The 18,189-nt window shown below is 46.6% G+C and overlaps 1 protein-coding gene across 2 annotated transcripts in view; it reads left to right on the top strand.

Annotated features, from left to right (window-relative positions):
- Positions 1 to 18,189, top strand: part of TAF4 (TATA-box binding protein associated factor 4) — a 106,555-nt gene that overhangs the window by 77,207 nt on the left and 11,159 nt on the right. For both annotated transcript variants that reach the window (XM_075347765.1, XM_075347764.1), the window contains 4 exons: positions 2,791 to 2,921; positions 13,298 to 13,423; positions 16,314 to 16,370; positions 16,465 to 16,584. In XM_075347765.1, the coding sequence (XP_075203880.1) occupies positions 2,791 to 2,921; positions 13,298 to 13,423; positions 16,314 to 16,370; positions 16,465 to 16,584 (434 nt within the window). The remainder of the gene's footprint in view (positions 1 to 2,790; positions 2,922 to 13,297; positions 13,424 to 16,313; positions 16,371 to 16,464; positions 16,585 to 18,189) is intronic.

Here is an 18,189-nt window from a genome sequence, read left to right as displayed (position 1 = left end):
GGTGGAAATCAACTGTTTTGGCACATGGCAAGGCTCGGAACGGAAGGAGTGCCATTTGACTGCAAAATTGGCTGTAATCAATAGCGAACACCATTTTGCATTTAGAGAGCTCCTGAGGTACCTAAACTGTGGAGCTCCTCCACATGGGACCCCTTTCTGGAAACTAGACCCCTCAAGGATTTTTCCAGGGGTATAGTGAGCATTTTGAACCCACCTGTATTCAACAGAACTTGATAACTTTAGATCCTCATATTGAAAATTTTCATTTTTTTTTCCACAAAAATGTTGCTTTAGCATGAAATTCCTCACCTCTTGAAGAGGCATTACCAAAAAGTGGACCCCACAGTTTATCCAATTTCTTATGAACGCAGTGATACTCCACATGTGGCCAAAAAACCTCTGATTGGACAAACTGGAGGGTTAGAAACGGAAGAGCACCATGTGAATTTCGGAAAAGTTTAAATAAATTGCAGGCACAATGTCGCATTTGCAGGGCCCCTAGGGTACCTATACAGCAGAAACCCCCACAAGTAACCCCATTTTGGAAACTAGACTCCTCAAGGATTTTATTCAGGGGCATAGTGCACATTTTGAATCCACAGGTACTTAACAAAAATGTTGATAAAGTGACAAATGTCTCACTTTTAGGCTATGTGCCCAAGATCCAGCAATACTGCGTCTAGGACGCAATGCCAACCCTCCTGTGGATATGCGAGTGTTGTCCACGGGAGAACACTGCTGTCGACTTTAGCTTTATTCTCTCTGCGAGAACACTCTCATCTCCACTGCATAAATTGACATGCTGACTCTCAGAAAGCCACACCACGTCACTTTGTTACGGGAAAAAACAAGCACATTAGGCATGGGATTTCTAAAATTCCATCCACTGTGCTTGTACTGTAAAACACTCTGCGTCCAAGACTCTTCAAACACTGATCGTGGGCACGCAGCCTAAAAAGTTAGGATTGATGGAGGGATAGATGTCAAACACATATATGTTGTCCCACCCCTTTGCATAGTGTAAGCTGGTTCCCTTTAATGCCTTTCTAGTGGCACTAAAGGTTGTTTAGGCTTGTATTTAGCCAAATGAATAATTAAAAAACAAACAAAAAAAAAAGACGAAAAGATGACGAGGGGTCCCCCCCATTTTTGATAGCCAGCTAGCGTAAAGCAGACAGCTGCAGCACGCAGCTTTCAGCTTCACCTTGGCTGATAATCCAAAAGGGAGGGCACTCCATGCTGTTTTTTTTAATATTATTTATAAATGAATAAATAAAAAAAACAACAACCTGGGTTCTTCCCAAAATTAGATTACCAGCCAAGGTGAAGCAAACAGCTGGGGTCTGGTATTCTCAGAGTGGGAAGGTCCCCAGCCTAAAAATAGCAGGCTGCAGCCTCCCCAGAAGTGGCGCATCCATTAGATGCGCCAATCCTGGTGCTTCGCCCCGGCTCATCCCGTTGGCAAATGGGGTAATGTATGGGGTTGATACCAGCTGTAATGCTAGCTGGTATCAAGCCCAGTGGTTAGTAATGTTGTGACATCTATCAGATACCCGACATTACGCATGGTCAGTAAAAAAAAAAGTAATGGGAAAATATTTTTTTATTTGATAAAACACTCCCCGACACATTCCTTCATTCACTTTTTGAAAAGAAAAAAAAAATCCGATCCTCCGTAATCCATTTTGGAGGTCCCACAACGACTCTGTGTTTCAGGATATGGGGGGAACACTCAGCGATCCTATCCATCATTTTTTGGAAGTGTGAGGAGTGTGGGTGCAGTGACCTGAGAATACTGCAGCCACCCTCCCCGGGTCCAACTGAGGGCAGTGTGAACTGCAGTAACATCAGTCTCACTATGAGCTGGCTGAGAGCCGCTCTCTGTAAATGCGGCCGACATTTTTTGAGAAGGCGGAGGAGAGATCGTGGGTGATTGGTGCTGCAGGAGGTATCGGGGGTGGGGTGGGGGGACACCTGGCTAGACCTGAGGAGGACTTTTCTGTCTCATCTGACATTTCAGATTAGACAGAAATCAAAGAAGGAGGATGAATGCGGCAGGCGTGCCACTCGTGCGTCCACCATTTTAGATGATCAGGAGGGGGAGGTATTTTGGCAACACCGGGGGACTGATGGGGACCTGGGGAGGACATTTATCTCCCATCTGACATGTTTGATCATGCCAACTTGGAGAGATAAATGGTTTTTCACTGGCGCTGCCAATTACTGGAACATCACCATGGTTATATCGTGTATAACCGTGATCACGGGACCGGAAAAAATGGATGGAATTGTGATTTCCAGGGTCTCAGCAACCCCTGCTAGCTGAAACCCCTGAGATTTTCCGATGCTGGGGGGCGCTATCCACTTTTTTTTCTTGCCGTTGTTTTAAAACGGTGATATGGAAGAAGTACCCTCTACTGCCACCGTTTTAATCCGTACGGCCATTGTAAAGGGGTTAAAGTGACACTGTTATACAAGCTGTATACCGATTACTTTATGTTGTATCAAAGTGTCATATCTTCAGTGTCGTCCTATGAAAAGATATAATAAAAAGTTTACAAAAATGTGAGGGGTGTACTCATTTTTATGATATACTGTAGTTAGCAGCTGACTGCTTGTTAGTTCTTAGGCCAATAGTAAAAAAATAAAATAGTTTTAGATATAACCTCTTCAGTTAATTCTACCCAGAGACTAATCGTTGATTAAAGTAAAGGAACTTTGCATCTGACGTAAAGGTGAAAATTCTCTAAGATTTGGCACTTAATTATACCCACTTTTCCTTTTCTCTAGGTAAAAAACATGGTATTACGGAAATTCACCCAGACGTGGTTGGTTATGTTTCTCATGCTACACAGCAGCGGCTTCAGAACATTGTAGAGAAAATCTCCGAAACGGCCCAGCAAAAGAACATTTCTCATAAGGTGAATGGTTTACTAAAAGTAATGCTGGAATGTGGAGGGCTATAGACCAGTCTATTAATCTCACTGTCTGAGGAGCCACAAACTGAAGGGAATTGGGGGTGGGTGCCTTGGGTATTCGCGGCAGCAGTATGATGTAATATAAGAACATCTACATAGGCAAATATTTTGTTGCCAAAGATTTATGCAAAGCTGCATCTGTAATGTACTAGGTTAGTGATGATGCTTGAAGCTTGGCACAAAGACAGCACAGGCTGGACTGAGGATTAGCACATTACTAGTAGGTTAGCATCTTTGTTGTGGCAGCTTCTCCTCCTCCATGCCCTCCCCTATCTTGCCCGGATGTCAGTTACACTGCTGTGCCCATGCTTCCACCATGCAGTTGCATGGTTTTACAATGGTCCCAAAGTTGGCAAGAAGACTAGGAAGAATGAAACTTAGTTTTTAAACACTGAAGCTGCTTTCACATTGCGTTTTCACCTATGTTCACTGTTCCGTCAGGCATCCGTCCGGACACCCCTCCCCCCCCGCAAAACGTGCTTCGGAAGCATACGTCGACGGGGCCATTGACTATAATGGAGCAGACTCTGTCAGTGTATGCTCTGTCTTGCACCATTTTTGCACATATACATTTTCTGCAGGTGGACACCCGAACATAGTCAACTACGTTCGGGTGTCCGCCTACAGAAAACATATATGCCCGAAAATGGTGCCAGACAGAGCACATGCTGACAGTCTGCTCCATTATAGTCAATGGCCCCGTCGACGTATGCATCCGAAGCATGTTTTGTGGGGGGGAGGAAGGGGAGTTCGGACGGATGCCCCGATAGGACCAGTGAAGGTAGGTGAAAACGTAATGTGAAGGCGGCCTTACATTTATCATTTAGACCTTGTACAAGCATCATTAAGGAGGGTTATTAGAAGGTAAGGCAGTCTTAATAACTTTGAGGGGTAAATCCTGAAGACAGGTTCACTTTAAGGAACAGATATCCGAGTCGTTGTAAATGGTCCATTCTTTAAATTGGATAAACTTATTGGCGATCACAAGGGTCAGCAGTGGGGAATCACAAGGGTCAGCAGTGGGGATCACAAGGGTCAGCAGTGGGGAATCACAAGGGTCAGCAGTGGGGAATCACAAGGGTCAGCAGTGGGGAATCACAAGGGTCAGCAGTGGGGAATCACAAGGGTCAGCAGTGGGGAATCACAAGGGTCAGCAGTGGGGAATCACAAGGGTCAGCAGTGGGGAATCACAAGGGTCAGCAGTGGGGAATCACAAGGGTCAGCAGTGGCGATCGCAAGGGTCAGCAGTGGGGATCGCAAGGGTCAGCAGTGGGGATCGCAAGGGTCAGCAGTGGCGATCACAAGGGTCAGCAGTGGCGATCACAAGGGTCAGCAGTGGGGAATCACAAGGGTCAGCAGTGGGGAATCACAAGGGTCAGCAGTGGGGAATCACAAGGGTCAGCAGTGGGGAATCACAAGGGTCAGCAGTGGGGAATCACAAGGGTCAGCAGTGGGGAATCACAAGGGTCAGCAGTGGGGGATCACAAGGGTCAGCAGTGGGGAATCACAAGGGTCAGCAGTGGGGAATCACAAGGGTCAGCAGTGGGGAATCACAAGGGTCAGCAGTGGGGAATCACAAGGGTCAGCAGTGGGGAATCACAAGGGTCAGCAGGGGAGAATCACAAGGGTCAGCAGTGGCGATCACAAGGGTCAGCAGTGGCGATCACAAGGGTTGCTTCTAATCTAAGGTCCCTGCACTTAGTCTTCTAGTCACGTGCTGTTTTCACCTTTTATTGGCACCTCTGCGGGCCCATATATGACTGCAACCTCTGACTGCTGGTAGCTAGAGGTAACAGTCACACGCTTTCGATACATCTCTATGAGAGCCAGAGTAAGGCCGGAAGGATGCTCTCCTAGAGGTGTATGGAGTTGTGACCTCAGGCGCACTCCAGTAAACACTAGCGAGATTCGGCAGGTCACAAACTGCTGGAGAATGTCAGGAGCGGCGGCGATAGAGGGTGAAGATGGCTATGGGTAAGCAGAAGACTAAGTGCAGGTAACTTAGGTAAGAAGCAGCACTTCAACTGTTACATTAAAAAACAAACAAACGCTGAAGTGATGCTTTAATCATCCTTCTACCTTGTTTTTCGTGATCCTTGCTGTTAGCTTACTGCTTGTCTTGATTTTTGCTCGTTTTCTTCAAATATGCAGCGTTGTCATCCTATTTTGTTAATTTCTTCTGGTGCCGTCCCTTTACCATCTTGCATCTACATTACAGTATCATAGTGCTGCGTATACATTAAATAGAAATTTACCAGGGACTACAGAACATGAGAAGGACTTGGGTATTGTGGTTACAAGTAAGCTGAGCCGCAGCACTCAATGTCATGTTTTACAAATTGAAGTTCAGTGATACCTTCCGCTCCTCCTTTACTGAGAAATCAGTGTTTGAATTGATACGGAAATGAGATTGATGCTGAAGATCTAAGGTAGATCTGAAGCCTCTGGCACTCCATCTCTATTTGCCGCACAGTGGAGCCTCCTCTATAACACTGTGCAGTGCTCTGCCACAAAAGTACCATATTTTAGAGTCTTGGATGCTTTTCTAATAACCAACAGCATTGTGGGTTACAAATAATATAAAACAATAATAATTGGTTAAAAGCCACTGAGCTACAGTCATGCAATAATTGTATTTATTTGTATAATTTGAGTCGAAAATAAAAGAAAGTCCGTAACAATGACTTCAATTTAGAAATATCATTCAAATATATTTATTTCCTCACATAATAATTACGAGGGGCTGCTGATAAGTTTTTGGCTTTACCCAGAAAGAAACGAGATCGGATGATGAAACTTTACCTTTATTCCACATACTCTCCACTGATGGCAGCACACTTCTTACATCGGTATTATTCCAAGTTCTGTAAGCCGAGCAAAAAGAAGGATTTCAGTTGTGCCTCTAACCAGGCATCCGTAGCAGCCATGGCATCAGAAATGGTGTGAAATTTGGTAAAATACACCTCAAAAAATCAACAAGCCCCACCATAAAATTCAATACTTTATTTCATTAAACCATTAAGTGCAAATTAAAAACAAAGTGGTTTGATGCAAAAATTACGGTCACAGGGAGGATCCCGGGCAAATTCCCTATTCTCTCCCTTCCTGACCGCGGGGGTCAGCACCTTACAAGGGTTAACGTAGTGGTGCCCCCGCTCAGCGTGGACTGACCCTTCAAAGCCCTGTACTGACGATCTTATTAGTGCTGCTGATCTCTGTGAGAGCCTTAGGGTACTTTCACACTTGCGTTATTTTCCTTCCGTTACAATCCGCCCTTTTGGGAAACAGCGGAATCCGTTAACGGATTCCGCTGTTTCCCATAGACTTGTATGGGTGACGGATTGTACCAAAAGGAGCTGCGTTGCTTCCGCTGGGCGACGCTCCGTTGCTTCCGCCCAGCGGGAGCAACGCAGCATGTAACGTTATTTTGAGCAGCGGAATCCTCTGGATTTCACTGCGCATGCTCTTTTTTTTTTTTTTTTTTTTTTTTTTTTTAAATCAAACTTTATTTTGGCTCGCGGTGGCCGAACGTTCAGCTGAGCGCCCGGCTGCCGGCAAGCGACAGCGCTCAGCTGAATGACCGGCCACCAGCATGCCCGGCCGCCGGCAAGTCACAGCGCTCAGCTGAGCGCCCGCCCGCCGGCATGCCCGGGCGCCGGCAAGTGACAGCGATCAGCTGATCACCCGGCGGCCGGCTGCAGGGAGCGATCAGCTGATCACCCGGCGGCCGGCTGCAGGGAGCGATCAGCTGATCACCCGGCGGCCGGCTGCAGGGAGCGATCAGCTGATCACCCGGCGGCCGGCTGCAGGGAGCGATCAGCTGATCACCCGGCGGCCGGCTGCAGGGAGCGATCAGCTGATCACCCGGCGGCCGGCTGCAGGGAGCGATCAGCTGATCACCCGGCGGCCGGCTGCAGGGAGCGATCAGCTGATCACCCGGCGGCCGGGAGCGATCAGCTGATCACCCGGCGGCCGGCTACAGGGAGCGATCAGCTGATCACCCGGCGGCCGGCTGCAGGGAGCGATCAGCTGATCACCCGGCGGCCGGGAGCGATCAGCTGATCACCCGGCGGCCGGCTACTGGGAGCAATCAGCTGATCACCCAGCGGCCGGCTGCAGGGAACGATCAGCTGATCGTTCACTATAGTCTGCCGCTGGTAAAACCGGGAAAAAAAAAAAAAAAAATCAAAACGAATTGCGTTGTTTTGCAGCATCCGTTGCATCCGTTGTGTCACTATATGCAACACATCCGTTGCATCCGTTACACAACGCAATGCAACGGATACCGTTCAACGCAAGTGTGAAAGTAGCCTTATACAGTATCTCGTGAGGTTCTCATACACCCACACAGGCACTCTGGGGAAATATGTATTTAGTATTTCACAACTTTACCCCTTTAATACGCTAAATAAACATCTTATCTATACTCAGCATTTTGTAAATAATATAGTCAGCTTCTCAGGTTAGAAGACACAGTCCATGTTTTTAAGCAACAAACTTCTGGATATCACCAGTAGATGACGTAGCTAATAGCTACTACTTCGCCATTAAGCGTAGCTCACTGCCCGACGCGTTTCTCCTCCTGGACCAACAATTGAACGGAGGTTCATCAGGGGCTGTCCAAGGCTTAGTCACGCAGATGACAGACTGAAAACACCAATATGTCTATATTAGATGACTGGTCACCATTTCACAGAGTCCATGTATAACCGTTCCAAAAACAAACCATTACTCACATTATATTAGTGCCATATATGGTAATTCAATCCTTCAATGAGGTACTGTTGTTTAGCTGAAAATACATGTATATAAATCCATCACATCATTCTCATCATATTAACTCAACAAAATGTTTTTGAAAAAAACACCAATACTCGCTCAGATTCCCACTGCCTGGGAATGCACGCTCTATTTGTGCCTGAGTTATCGATCCCTCAATGAGGTATTATTATAAACTGTAAAGCAATATATAAATCTAGTAAAACCCCATCACATCCTTCTCATTGTCCAGATCAAAATCCATTTCCAAAGGTACTTACTCAGATATCCCACTGCATGGCTCTATACGCCTGCCGCATGCCGGTAGTGTGAGGGTAATGGTGCCTAGCTCATTTCAAAAAGCTGCCAGGTTTAAATCCCCTTCAGGGGCAACGTCATATTACCTCATTTCCGGTCCTTCTTACCCAGTTTGTTACAGGTCACCCAGGGGGTGTTAACCTTAGAGCCTGTTGTTGATCATCAGCTGGTACCTCCCACATGTGATGCGCAGTACTGCGCACCCGATCTCATTGATCAGCTGTTGCGTTGCATCTGGGTTACGTGGAGTTTCCCTACTCCCGGTTTTACGGAGGTCAGGTGATCGACACCCAATCCGGAACGTTACCATGCCTCCTTTCCGGTGCTTGTCGTCATGGAGGGGGCGTCATATCCGGTCTCCGCTTTTAGCACAACCCTCAGATGGAGACAGCATCATTTTGCCTCACTTCCTGTGCTGACAAGAGGTCCGTACATACTCTGAAAGCGGCATCATATTGCCCTACTTCCGGTCCCTATAGAATACTTTATTTCCAGGAAAATCCACATCCATATTAAAAGGGGGACTGCATTATTATAAGCCTCAGGCCTTCAAAGGATCCCAATGGGTTCTTGAGTCCTTATTGACCACCCTATATCCATGTATCCTATTAAACGCTCCACGTTTTCCATCCCTATATACCACACAGGGTTCCAAAACACCGTAGACCCCCCTGGGGTTAAGAGCCCAGAACCCCATTAGTTAATTAGACCCATGTAGCCCCTGATCCTGACCCAGAGAGGAGTGAAGGGGGACTCTAAGAACAGACCAGTCATTCCAAATCGGACTACTGGCCTAAAGTTGTGAAATACTAAATACATACAGTTAGGTCCAGAAATATTTGGACAGTGACACAAGTTTTGTTATTTTAGCTGTTTACAAAAACATGTTCAGAAATACAATTATATATATAATATGGGCTGAAAGTGCACACTCCCAGCTGCAATATAATAGTTTTCACATCCAAATCGGAGAAAGGGTTTAGGAATCATAGCTCTGTAATGCATAGCCTCCTCTTTTTCAAGGGACCAAAAGTAATTGGACAAGGGACTCTAAGGGCTGCAATTAACTCTGAAGGCGTCTCCCTCGTTAACCTGTAATCAATGAAGTAGTTAAAAGGTCTGGGGTTGATTACAGGTGTGTGGTTTTGCATTTGGAAGCTGTTGCTTTGACCAGACAACATGCGGTCTAAGGGACTCTCAATTGAGGTGAAGCAGAACATCCTGAGGCTGAAAAAAAAGAAAAAATCCATCAGAGAGATAGCAGACATGCTTGGAGTAGCAAAATCAACAGTCGGGTACATTCTGAGAAAAAAGGAATTGACTGGTGAGCTTGGGCAAGCATACAGCCAAAGCTACCCAGGAGTTCATGAGTGCAAAAAAGTGGAACATTCTGCAATGGCCAAGTCAATCACCAGATCTTAACCCAATTGAGCATGCATTTCACTTGCTCAAATCCAGACTTAAGACGGAAAGACCCACAAACAAGCAAGACCTGAAGGCTGCGGCTGTAAAGGCCTGGCAAAGCATTAAGAAGGAGGAAACCCAGCGTTTGGTGATGTTCATGGGTTCCAGACTTAAGGCAGTGATTGCCTCCAAAGGATTCGCAACAAAATATTGAAAATAAAAATTTTTTTTGGGTTTGATTTATTTGTCCAATTACTTTTGACCTCCTAAAATGTGGAGTGTTTGTAAAGAAATGTGTACAATTCCTACAATTTCTATCAGATATTTTTGTTCAAACCTTCAAATTAAACGTTACAATCTGCACTTGAATTCTGTTGTAGAGGTTTCATTTCAAATCCAATGTGGTGGCATGCAGAGCCCAACTCGCGAAAATTGTGTCACTGTCCAAATATTTCTGGACCTAACTGTATTTCCCCAGAGTGCCTGTGTGGGTGTATGAGAACCTCACGAGATACTGTATAAGGCTCTCACAGAGATCAGCAGCACTAATAAGATCGTCAGTACAGGGCTTTGAAGGGTCAGTCCACGCTGAGCGGGGACACCACTACGTTAACCCTTGTAGGGTGCCGACCCCTGCGGTCAGGAAGGGAGAGAATAGGGAATTTGCCCGGGATCCTCCCTGTGACCGTAATTTTTGCATCAAACCACTTTGTTTTTAATTTGCACTTTGTTGGTTTAATGAAATAAAGTATTGAATTTTATGGTGGGGCTTGATTTTTGGAGGTGTACGTTGTCTAAAGACCCCCCTGAATATTTTTCTAAGGTTTCTAGTGAAATTTGGTACCCTTGAGATGTTTCTTCAAGTTTGGAAACAGATGATAGTCGGAGATAGCTAGATCTGGTGAATAAGGTGGGTGGTCAACCAGCTAGAAGCCCAGCTCTGCCAGTTTTGCCGTGGTCACTTGTGCAGTGTGAACGGACGCGTTGTCTTGCAGGAACAAGATTCCTTTGGACAGCTTGCCGCGTTTTTTGGCCTTCAAAGCTGCCTTGAATTGGTCCAAAAGTTCAATGTAATACCTTACATTGATGGTGGAACCCTTTTGAAGGTAGTCCACTAGCAGCACTTTCTCCTTAGCTCAGAACACAGACGCCATCACCTTAGTGGCTGATTTTTGCACCCTGAACTTCTTTGGAAGAGGAGAACCACTGTGTCTCCACTCTTTTGACTGCTCCTTGTTCTCATGGTCATACAAATAAATCCAGGTCTCATCCATAGTGACCAGTCGATCCAGGAAGTTCTTATCAGTCCGAAAACGCTGACAAATGGATCGGGACGTTTTCACTCGCATGCTTCTCTGATCTGTTGTCAGACATTTGAGGACCCACTTTGCAGATAGCTTTCTCATGTCCAAATGTTCATGGATATTGACACAAACATGTTTACGGGAAATCCCCATGAGTCTGCTATTGCTTTAGCTGAACTTCTTCAATTCTCCAGTATGAGGTTGTGCACAGCATTGACGATCTCCGGAACAACAACCACTCTCGGTCGTCCAGGACGTTCCTCATCATTGGTGCTGAAGTGGCCCGTTTTAAATTTGGCCACCCAGTTCTTAACTGTGGAATATGAAGGGAATTGATACCTCAGTGTCTGCGACATATCATGAATATTCTTTGCGGACTTTCCTCGCAGAAACAAGAATTTTATCACTCCTCTGCTCTCAGTTGCTGTGAATATCGCATTAGACTCTGCCATTTTGTTTTCCCGCGTGCGTAGAACACTGTTACCATAAGTAACAAATAAAATTTTGAAAATATATATTAGACACATAAAGCTTTCATGTGATGTAACATAAAATCACAAAGCCAAAGCTTATCAGCAGCCCCTCGTAACAATAAAAATGTAATAAAGTGGTTAGTTTCATCCAAAGTGTATGAGAAGGTATCAGGTGGGTTGGTTGTAATTAAAAACATACCAATAACAAAGTATCCAGAAAAAGAGAAAAAGTGCGGTACTCACCATCGGTGAAATACAAAACTTTTATTCTTCATTCCATCACAAAGTACAGGTAAAGCAGGGGGAGGAACAGAGGACGCCAAGAAAACGGCCGTATCGCGCAACCAAGTCCTAAAAGGACCTTTTGAAGCGTGGACCTGGTCGCGCGATGCAGCCTTCGCCCTGGCATCCCCCGTACCTCCCTCTGCTTTACCTGTACTTTGTGATGGACTGAAGAATACAAGTTTTGTATTTCACCAATGCCGCACTTTTTCTGGATATTTAGCTAAATGTCTTCCGCTGTTGTGCTGCGCACCAGCATTGAACCAGTCTCAGGTGCCTGAATCAAGGTCTCGAGGTGGAGCGTGTTAACGGACACTAGTTGGTAGTGCTGGACTTTCTTCTATTTTTGCTACGTATTATACCAGTAACAAAGCTTTTTGCAATTATTGCTCCAAATAAATAGTTAATAAAGTCTTCTGGGTGTGAGTTGAATAGCTAGCAAAAATGGAAATAATTTAGATGCATCACTCATGGTCCTTCCCTTCACAATCCTGATACGTATGTAACCTTAGTGCAAAGTGCTAATAAATAAAGACGTCTTCATACAATAAAATTTGTAGTCGAATAAAGTAATTGATGCACTTGCGAATGCAGGATACTAATAAATGGGAGACCGATTCACTTATAGATAAAGACACAGGTCCGTTACATGAAAGCTTCTATGCCAGTAGTGTTCTCGTGGCATTTTCGCTCAGCTCCAACAAAGTGGGCAGCGACATGGTGATTGCCCGCTTGTCAAAATCACGATAAGTGCTGTCGTTCACTCTGTCGTAAATCTTACTCCAGCAGTGACTGGAGTAAGATTAGTGATGAGGTGCTCACGGAGGTGCATGCCAATCCATCCTATGGTCCTGGTTCCTGAAGAACCTTACGCCTCTTCATGAATCTGGAGCGTCTGTCTCCAGTGTACCCCCTCATCAAGGCCGGTCGTGATGTACTGGGCCCATAGTGTACAGTGAATATACCAACCCTAAAGCCTAACACCTCCACATCCGATGTGCATTTCACATTGCCTCTGCTTCTTCCAAGGGACAGGTACTAAAAGTAAATACTCCCAGTTTTATATAACACCAGCAATGGGGTTTTCATTAGAAAACTCCTGCTTTCCGGAAGTCACATTGCAGTAGGTCACGTGCTTCCGTGGTGTCTTGTGAGCATTAAAAAAACCCCTGTAAGTTGCAATATGCACCCAGCACCACGAGCAGTTCTGGGTACATGTTACTAACCGTCCTATCCCTACCTAACCGTCCCTGAATACACTAGAATAGATAAAAGATCTTTCGAAAAAGTATTTCTAAAGATCTTTTATCTTATGCTAATGAGTGCAGAGACTTGACCGAAGGGCATTACTTTCCCCGACTAGTCCGCCCTCTTAGCATATTAGTACGCCCACAGGGCCGAGCTGATGTCTGTGGTGTCACATTGTGACAGCCTCTAGCCCAGTTACCCACAGGTGGAGCGCAACGATGCTCAGCCGGAAGAAGCTATCGCTACAATACAACTATAGATCCATGTCAGGGAAATGGACCTGGAGCAAAAATTGGCAAAATTAAAACCTAAAAGAGGAGCAGTGATGGATGTTCATGCAGTGCTGGCTCTGTTATCTGGGGAACAATCATTCACCCTGGATAATAAAATGTGACCAGATGGAGAAGGGCTGAAATTTGGGTAAAAAGTGTGTTGCCTATAGCTTGTAATCTTCAGCCCCCTTGGTTAATGAAAAGGATTATATGGCACTTACTACAGCCCGTGGATTACTAGCTCGGTTTTCTGTCTGCAGGATGACGACCGGTACGAGCAGTCAAGTGACGTTCGGACACAACTCAAGTTCTTCGAGCAGCTCGACCAAATAGAGAAGCAGAGGAAGGACGAACAAGAGCGGGAGATTCTCATGCGAGCAGCTAAGGTTGGTGAATGCGGATAGTCCGTGTGGCATGTGGTGGTGGGAACATTTGCCTTTATCCAAGGATGGTACATTGTATCCTGTAATCCAGACCTGGGCAAATTTCAGCCTGCAGTCCCCATTAGGCTCTTTGACTATTTCTGTTCAGCCCATGCTCCAGGACCATCAAGGGTCTGAAAATCATATGCATTTAAGCAGCGCTTCAGTGGGCATCCGACCTGCGGAGATGTAGACCTAACCCTTTAAATGTAGGTCAGGTGTTAAAACAACATTGGAGAATGAAGAGAAAGAGTGAGAGAAAAGGGCAGAATAAGACAAAGAGCAAGAGAAGGAAAGAGTGGGATTGTGACCGAAACAAAGATGGTGGCTGTGATTGTGAGAAGGCTAAAGACGACAGGAGAGATCATAAATGTATAGTGATTGGCTGGAATTTTTACTATGTTTAGTATACTGAAGGCACAATTACTGGAGTTTTATAAAAAGCAGTATACTATATGGTTTTCATTAGCAGTTAAGATGAGCCCTATTGAACATGTATTGCAGAAGCAGTTAGACCACATGATTTAAAGGGGTTGTCCGCTACTTTGACATTGATGGCCTATTGTTAGGATAGGTCATCAATATCTGATCTGCCGGGGTCCGACACCCCGCACCCCCGCCAATCAGCTGTTCTTGGTCCCAGGGGCCGCAGCAGGCAGACGGAAATGCTCAGCTCCGGCACTGCTCCGTCTTCTGATAGTGGCCGCACATAGTTACTGCACATCCGCTTCCCATTCAGATCAATGTGCAGTACCTGGCCACGGCCACTATCAGAAGATTGAGTAGCTTCGTAGTTGAGCATTTCCAGCTTCCTGCTGCCGCCGCCGGGACTGACTACAGCTGATCGGAGGGCGTAAGGGGTGTCAGACCCCGGCCGATCAGACATTGATGACCTATCCTAAGGATAGGCCATCAATGTCAAAGTAGTGGATAACTTCTTTAAGGCTAGTTTCACACTTGCGTTGAATGGTATCCGTTGCATTGCGTTGTGTGACTGATGCAACGGATGCATTGCGTATAATGGCGCAATGGATCGTACAAAACAACATAAAGCCTTTTTTTTTTAATTTTTCTTTTTTTCTTTACAGTTTTACTGGCAGCAGACTATTGTGAACGATCAGCTGATAACCCGGCGGCCGGGCGTTCAGCTGAGAGCTCTCACATGCCGGCGGCCGGGCGCTCAGCTGAGAGCTCTCACATGCCGGCGGCCCGGCGCTCAGCTGATCGCTCTCACATACCGGCAGCCGGGCGCTCAGCTGATCGCTCTCACATGCCGGCGGCCGGGCGCTCAGCTGATCGCTCTCACATGCCGGCGGCCCGGGCGCTCAGCTGATCGCTCTCACATGCCGGCGGCCCGGGCGCTCAGCTGATCGCTCTCACATGCCGGCGGCCCGGGCGCTCAGCTGATCGCTCTCACATGCCGGCGGCCCGGGCGCTCAGCTGATCGCTCTCACATGCCGGCGGCCCGGGCGCTCAGCTGAGAGCTCTCACATGCCGGCGGCTTGGCGCTCAGCTGATCGCTCTCACATGCCGGCGGCCGGGCGCTCAGCTGATCGCTCTCACATGCCGGCGGCCCTGGCGCTCAGCTGATCGCTCTCATATGCCGGCGGCCGAGCGCTCAGCTGATCGCTCTCACATGCCGGCGGCCGGGCACTCAGCTGATCGCTCTCACATGCCGGCGGCCCGGGCGCTCAGCTGATCGCTCTCACATGCCGGTGGCCCGGGCGCTCAGCTGATCGCTCTCACATGCCGGCTGCCCGGGCGCTCAGCTGATCGCTCTCACATGCCGGCGGCCCGGGCGCTCAGCTGAGAGCTCTCACATGCCGGCGGCTTGGCGCTCAGCTGATCGCTCTCACATGCCGGCGGCCGGGCGCTCAGCTGATCGCTCTCACATGCCGGCGGCCCTGGCGCTCAGCTGATCGCTCTCACATGCCGGCGGCCGGGCACTCAGCTGATCGCTCTCACATGCCGGCGGCCCGGGCGCTCAGCTGATCGCTCTCACATGCCGGCGGCTTGGCGCTCAGCTGATCGCTCTCACATGCTGGCGGCCGGGCGCTCAGCTGAGAGCTCTCACATGCCGGCGGCTTGGCGCTCAGCTGAGAGCTCTCACGTGCCGGCGGCTTGGCGCTCAGCTGAGAGCTCTCACGTGCCGGCGGCTTGGCGCTCAGCTGAGAGCTCTCACGTGCCGGCGGCTTGGCGCTCAGCTGAGAGCTCTCACATGCCGGTGGCTTGGCGCTCAGCTGAGAGCTCTCACATGCCGGCGGCTTGGCGCTCAGCTGAAGGTTCAGCCACTGAGAGACAAAATAAAGTTTCTGTGATTTAAAAAAAAAAAAAAAAAAAAAAGAGCATGCGCAGTGAAAGAGAGGATTCCGCCGCTCAAAAAAACGTTACATGCGTTCCTTCCACCCGGTGGATGCAACGCAACATCGGCCAGCGGAAGCAACGCAGGTACTTTTGGCACAATCCATCATCCATACAAGTCTATGGGAAACAGCGGAATCCATTAACGGATTCCGCTGTTTTCCAAAAGGGTGGATTGTGACGGAAGGAAAAAAAACGCAAGTGTGAAAGTACCCTAAGTCTTCTCAATAGTAAGCGATAAAGTAATAATAAAAAAAATATTTTAATGATATTATTGAGAATAATTGGGTTTAGCCTATTGGTTCAGCTCTTCATAACATGGCTTCTCACTTGGCCCAATTGGAAAATGAATTGCCCGCCCCTGGTCCAGACGCTAGACTACCATATACCAAGAAATAGTTGATCCAGCTGACCCTGGATTATTAGAAATGGTGTATGCCGGTTTTATATATTTCTGTTTTCGGTGAAATCTCACTTTTACTCTCTTGCATAGTCACGATCACGGCAGGAAGATCCTGAACAGTTACGACTAAAACAGAAAGCCAAGGAGGTATGAGAAGTATATTGTTACATATTTTTTTGGGTATTTTGTGCTTATAGAAGTTTAATCTGTAATAATTCTCTGTATTTTACTTGTTTTATAGATGCAGCAGCAGGAACTGGCACAAATGAGGCAGAGGGATGCAAATTTAACGGCGTTAGCAGCTATTGGTCCTCGAAAAAAGAGGAAAGTGGAATCACCGGGTCCTGGTTCAGGGTCAGAGGTAAGTAGAAACCATAAAGTCCTTTACTAGGAATAGTCTTGAGAATACAGCGAGTCAGCGCTCGAGACATGGAAAAGTATTTAAACACATCTTGGTATGGTTTTAATGGCGGCATTACTGAGAAGTAAAATTGTCATCCAGAAGAGTTGGGCAATGTTGTTGTTTTGTGCCACCCATGTGGGGCAACACAATATAACTAGTATCTGCTGTGCTCTGTATTATAGTATGCAGGCAGATGGAGCTATATAAATGGCTTCCAGTATGGAGATATTGAGAGACAGACACCAGAAATCTGATATTGATTACCTGACTTGTTAGTTAATATTGAAGTTTAGGTGTGGATACGGAGCATAGTTTTGAGGAGTGGTGACCACCTCCTCCCTCCCCAAGAATCTGCCTCCAGAAATTTTTTTAAATGAAAGGAGGTGTTACTAGTATGAGACATGTAATAACTGACAGTCTGCCCTCTTGAGCTTGCTGTAAAGCTGTTTGTGATTATAGCTAACACAATACAGCAGAGCTGAGCTTTGTCTAAATACAAACACGTGCACTGCAGCTCTCCTCTCGTAGTGTTGTTACCTTTGCTGCAGAACCTGATTACAATTATCTCTATTTAGCTCCCATCTCAGAGACATCCATTGTGGTGAGGATGAGAGCACAGCTGTGAGAGGAAAGTGCAAATCTGTTTGTAATGAGACAGCTCAGCTCTGCTGTACTGGTTGTTGTAATCAGACTCTGCCTGCATTTAGCCTGCTGACAAGTTCCCTTTAAGATATTGCTGCTGTGAGGGATTGCCTGAATACACTTATTAAGCAGTTAAGACAAATTGGTGGTCTTGGGAGCGTCTCGTTTGAGCAGCTGTGCTGCATAAGTTCCTTCGGTATTAAGCTGAGCAATGGTAGCACATGTATAATAGCTCATCTCGCAGACCTCCGCGCCAGATGCTGTTTACTTTTAATGAAGTGTAAGATTTACTCTTCTGAGACAATCTAGTAAATTCGGAGAGACCGAGCCACAAACTGACACTGACAATAGAACCACAGTGCAGAAATCAGCAGCCACTAACCAACTTTAAGGCCAGGGACATTTCTCAATGTTAAATCGATTGTGTCTTCTTCTATCTTCAGGAGTGCCTTGCTCCCGAGTGTCCCGTCTCACGGTGGGGTGCTGCCCTCCTTCTGACTTAACAAATCAGATCAGCGGCATGTCTGCCCTACTCTCCCGAACTGTGTACTTTCCTATGCTGCAAGTAGAGGCAGCTTTGCCTTTGCAGCATTGGTGAAACGAAATTTCAGTTTTCAGTTTTATTTTATTTTCACCTCTAAAATAATAATAATAATTCATAGAATCATTGAATATTAGAGTTGGAATGGACCTCCTGGGTCATCTAGTCCAACCCCCTGCTCAAAGCAGGATTCACTAAATCATCCCAGACAGATGTCCGTCCAACCTCTTCTTAAAGACTTCCATTGAAGGAGAACTCATAACCTCTCGTGGCAGCCTGTTCCACTCATCGATCACCCTCACTGTCAAAAAGTTTTTTTTCTAATATCTAATATGTGTCTCCTCCCCATCAGTTTCATCCCATTGCTTCTAGTTTTTCCT

This window comes from Anomaloglossus baeobatrachus, chromosome 5 (genome assembly GCF_048569485.1).
Source record: "Anomaloglossus baeobatrachus isolate aAnoBae1 chromosome 5, aAnoBae1.hap1, whole genome shotgun sequence".
Taxonomy (NCBI): Eukaryota; Metazoa; Chordata; class Amphibia; order Anura; family Aromobatidae; genus Anomaloglossus; species Anomaloglossus baeobatrachus.
Note: the sequence above shows the minus strand (reverse complement) of the source record. Positions and strands in the feature narration are given on the sequence as shown.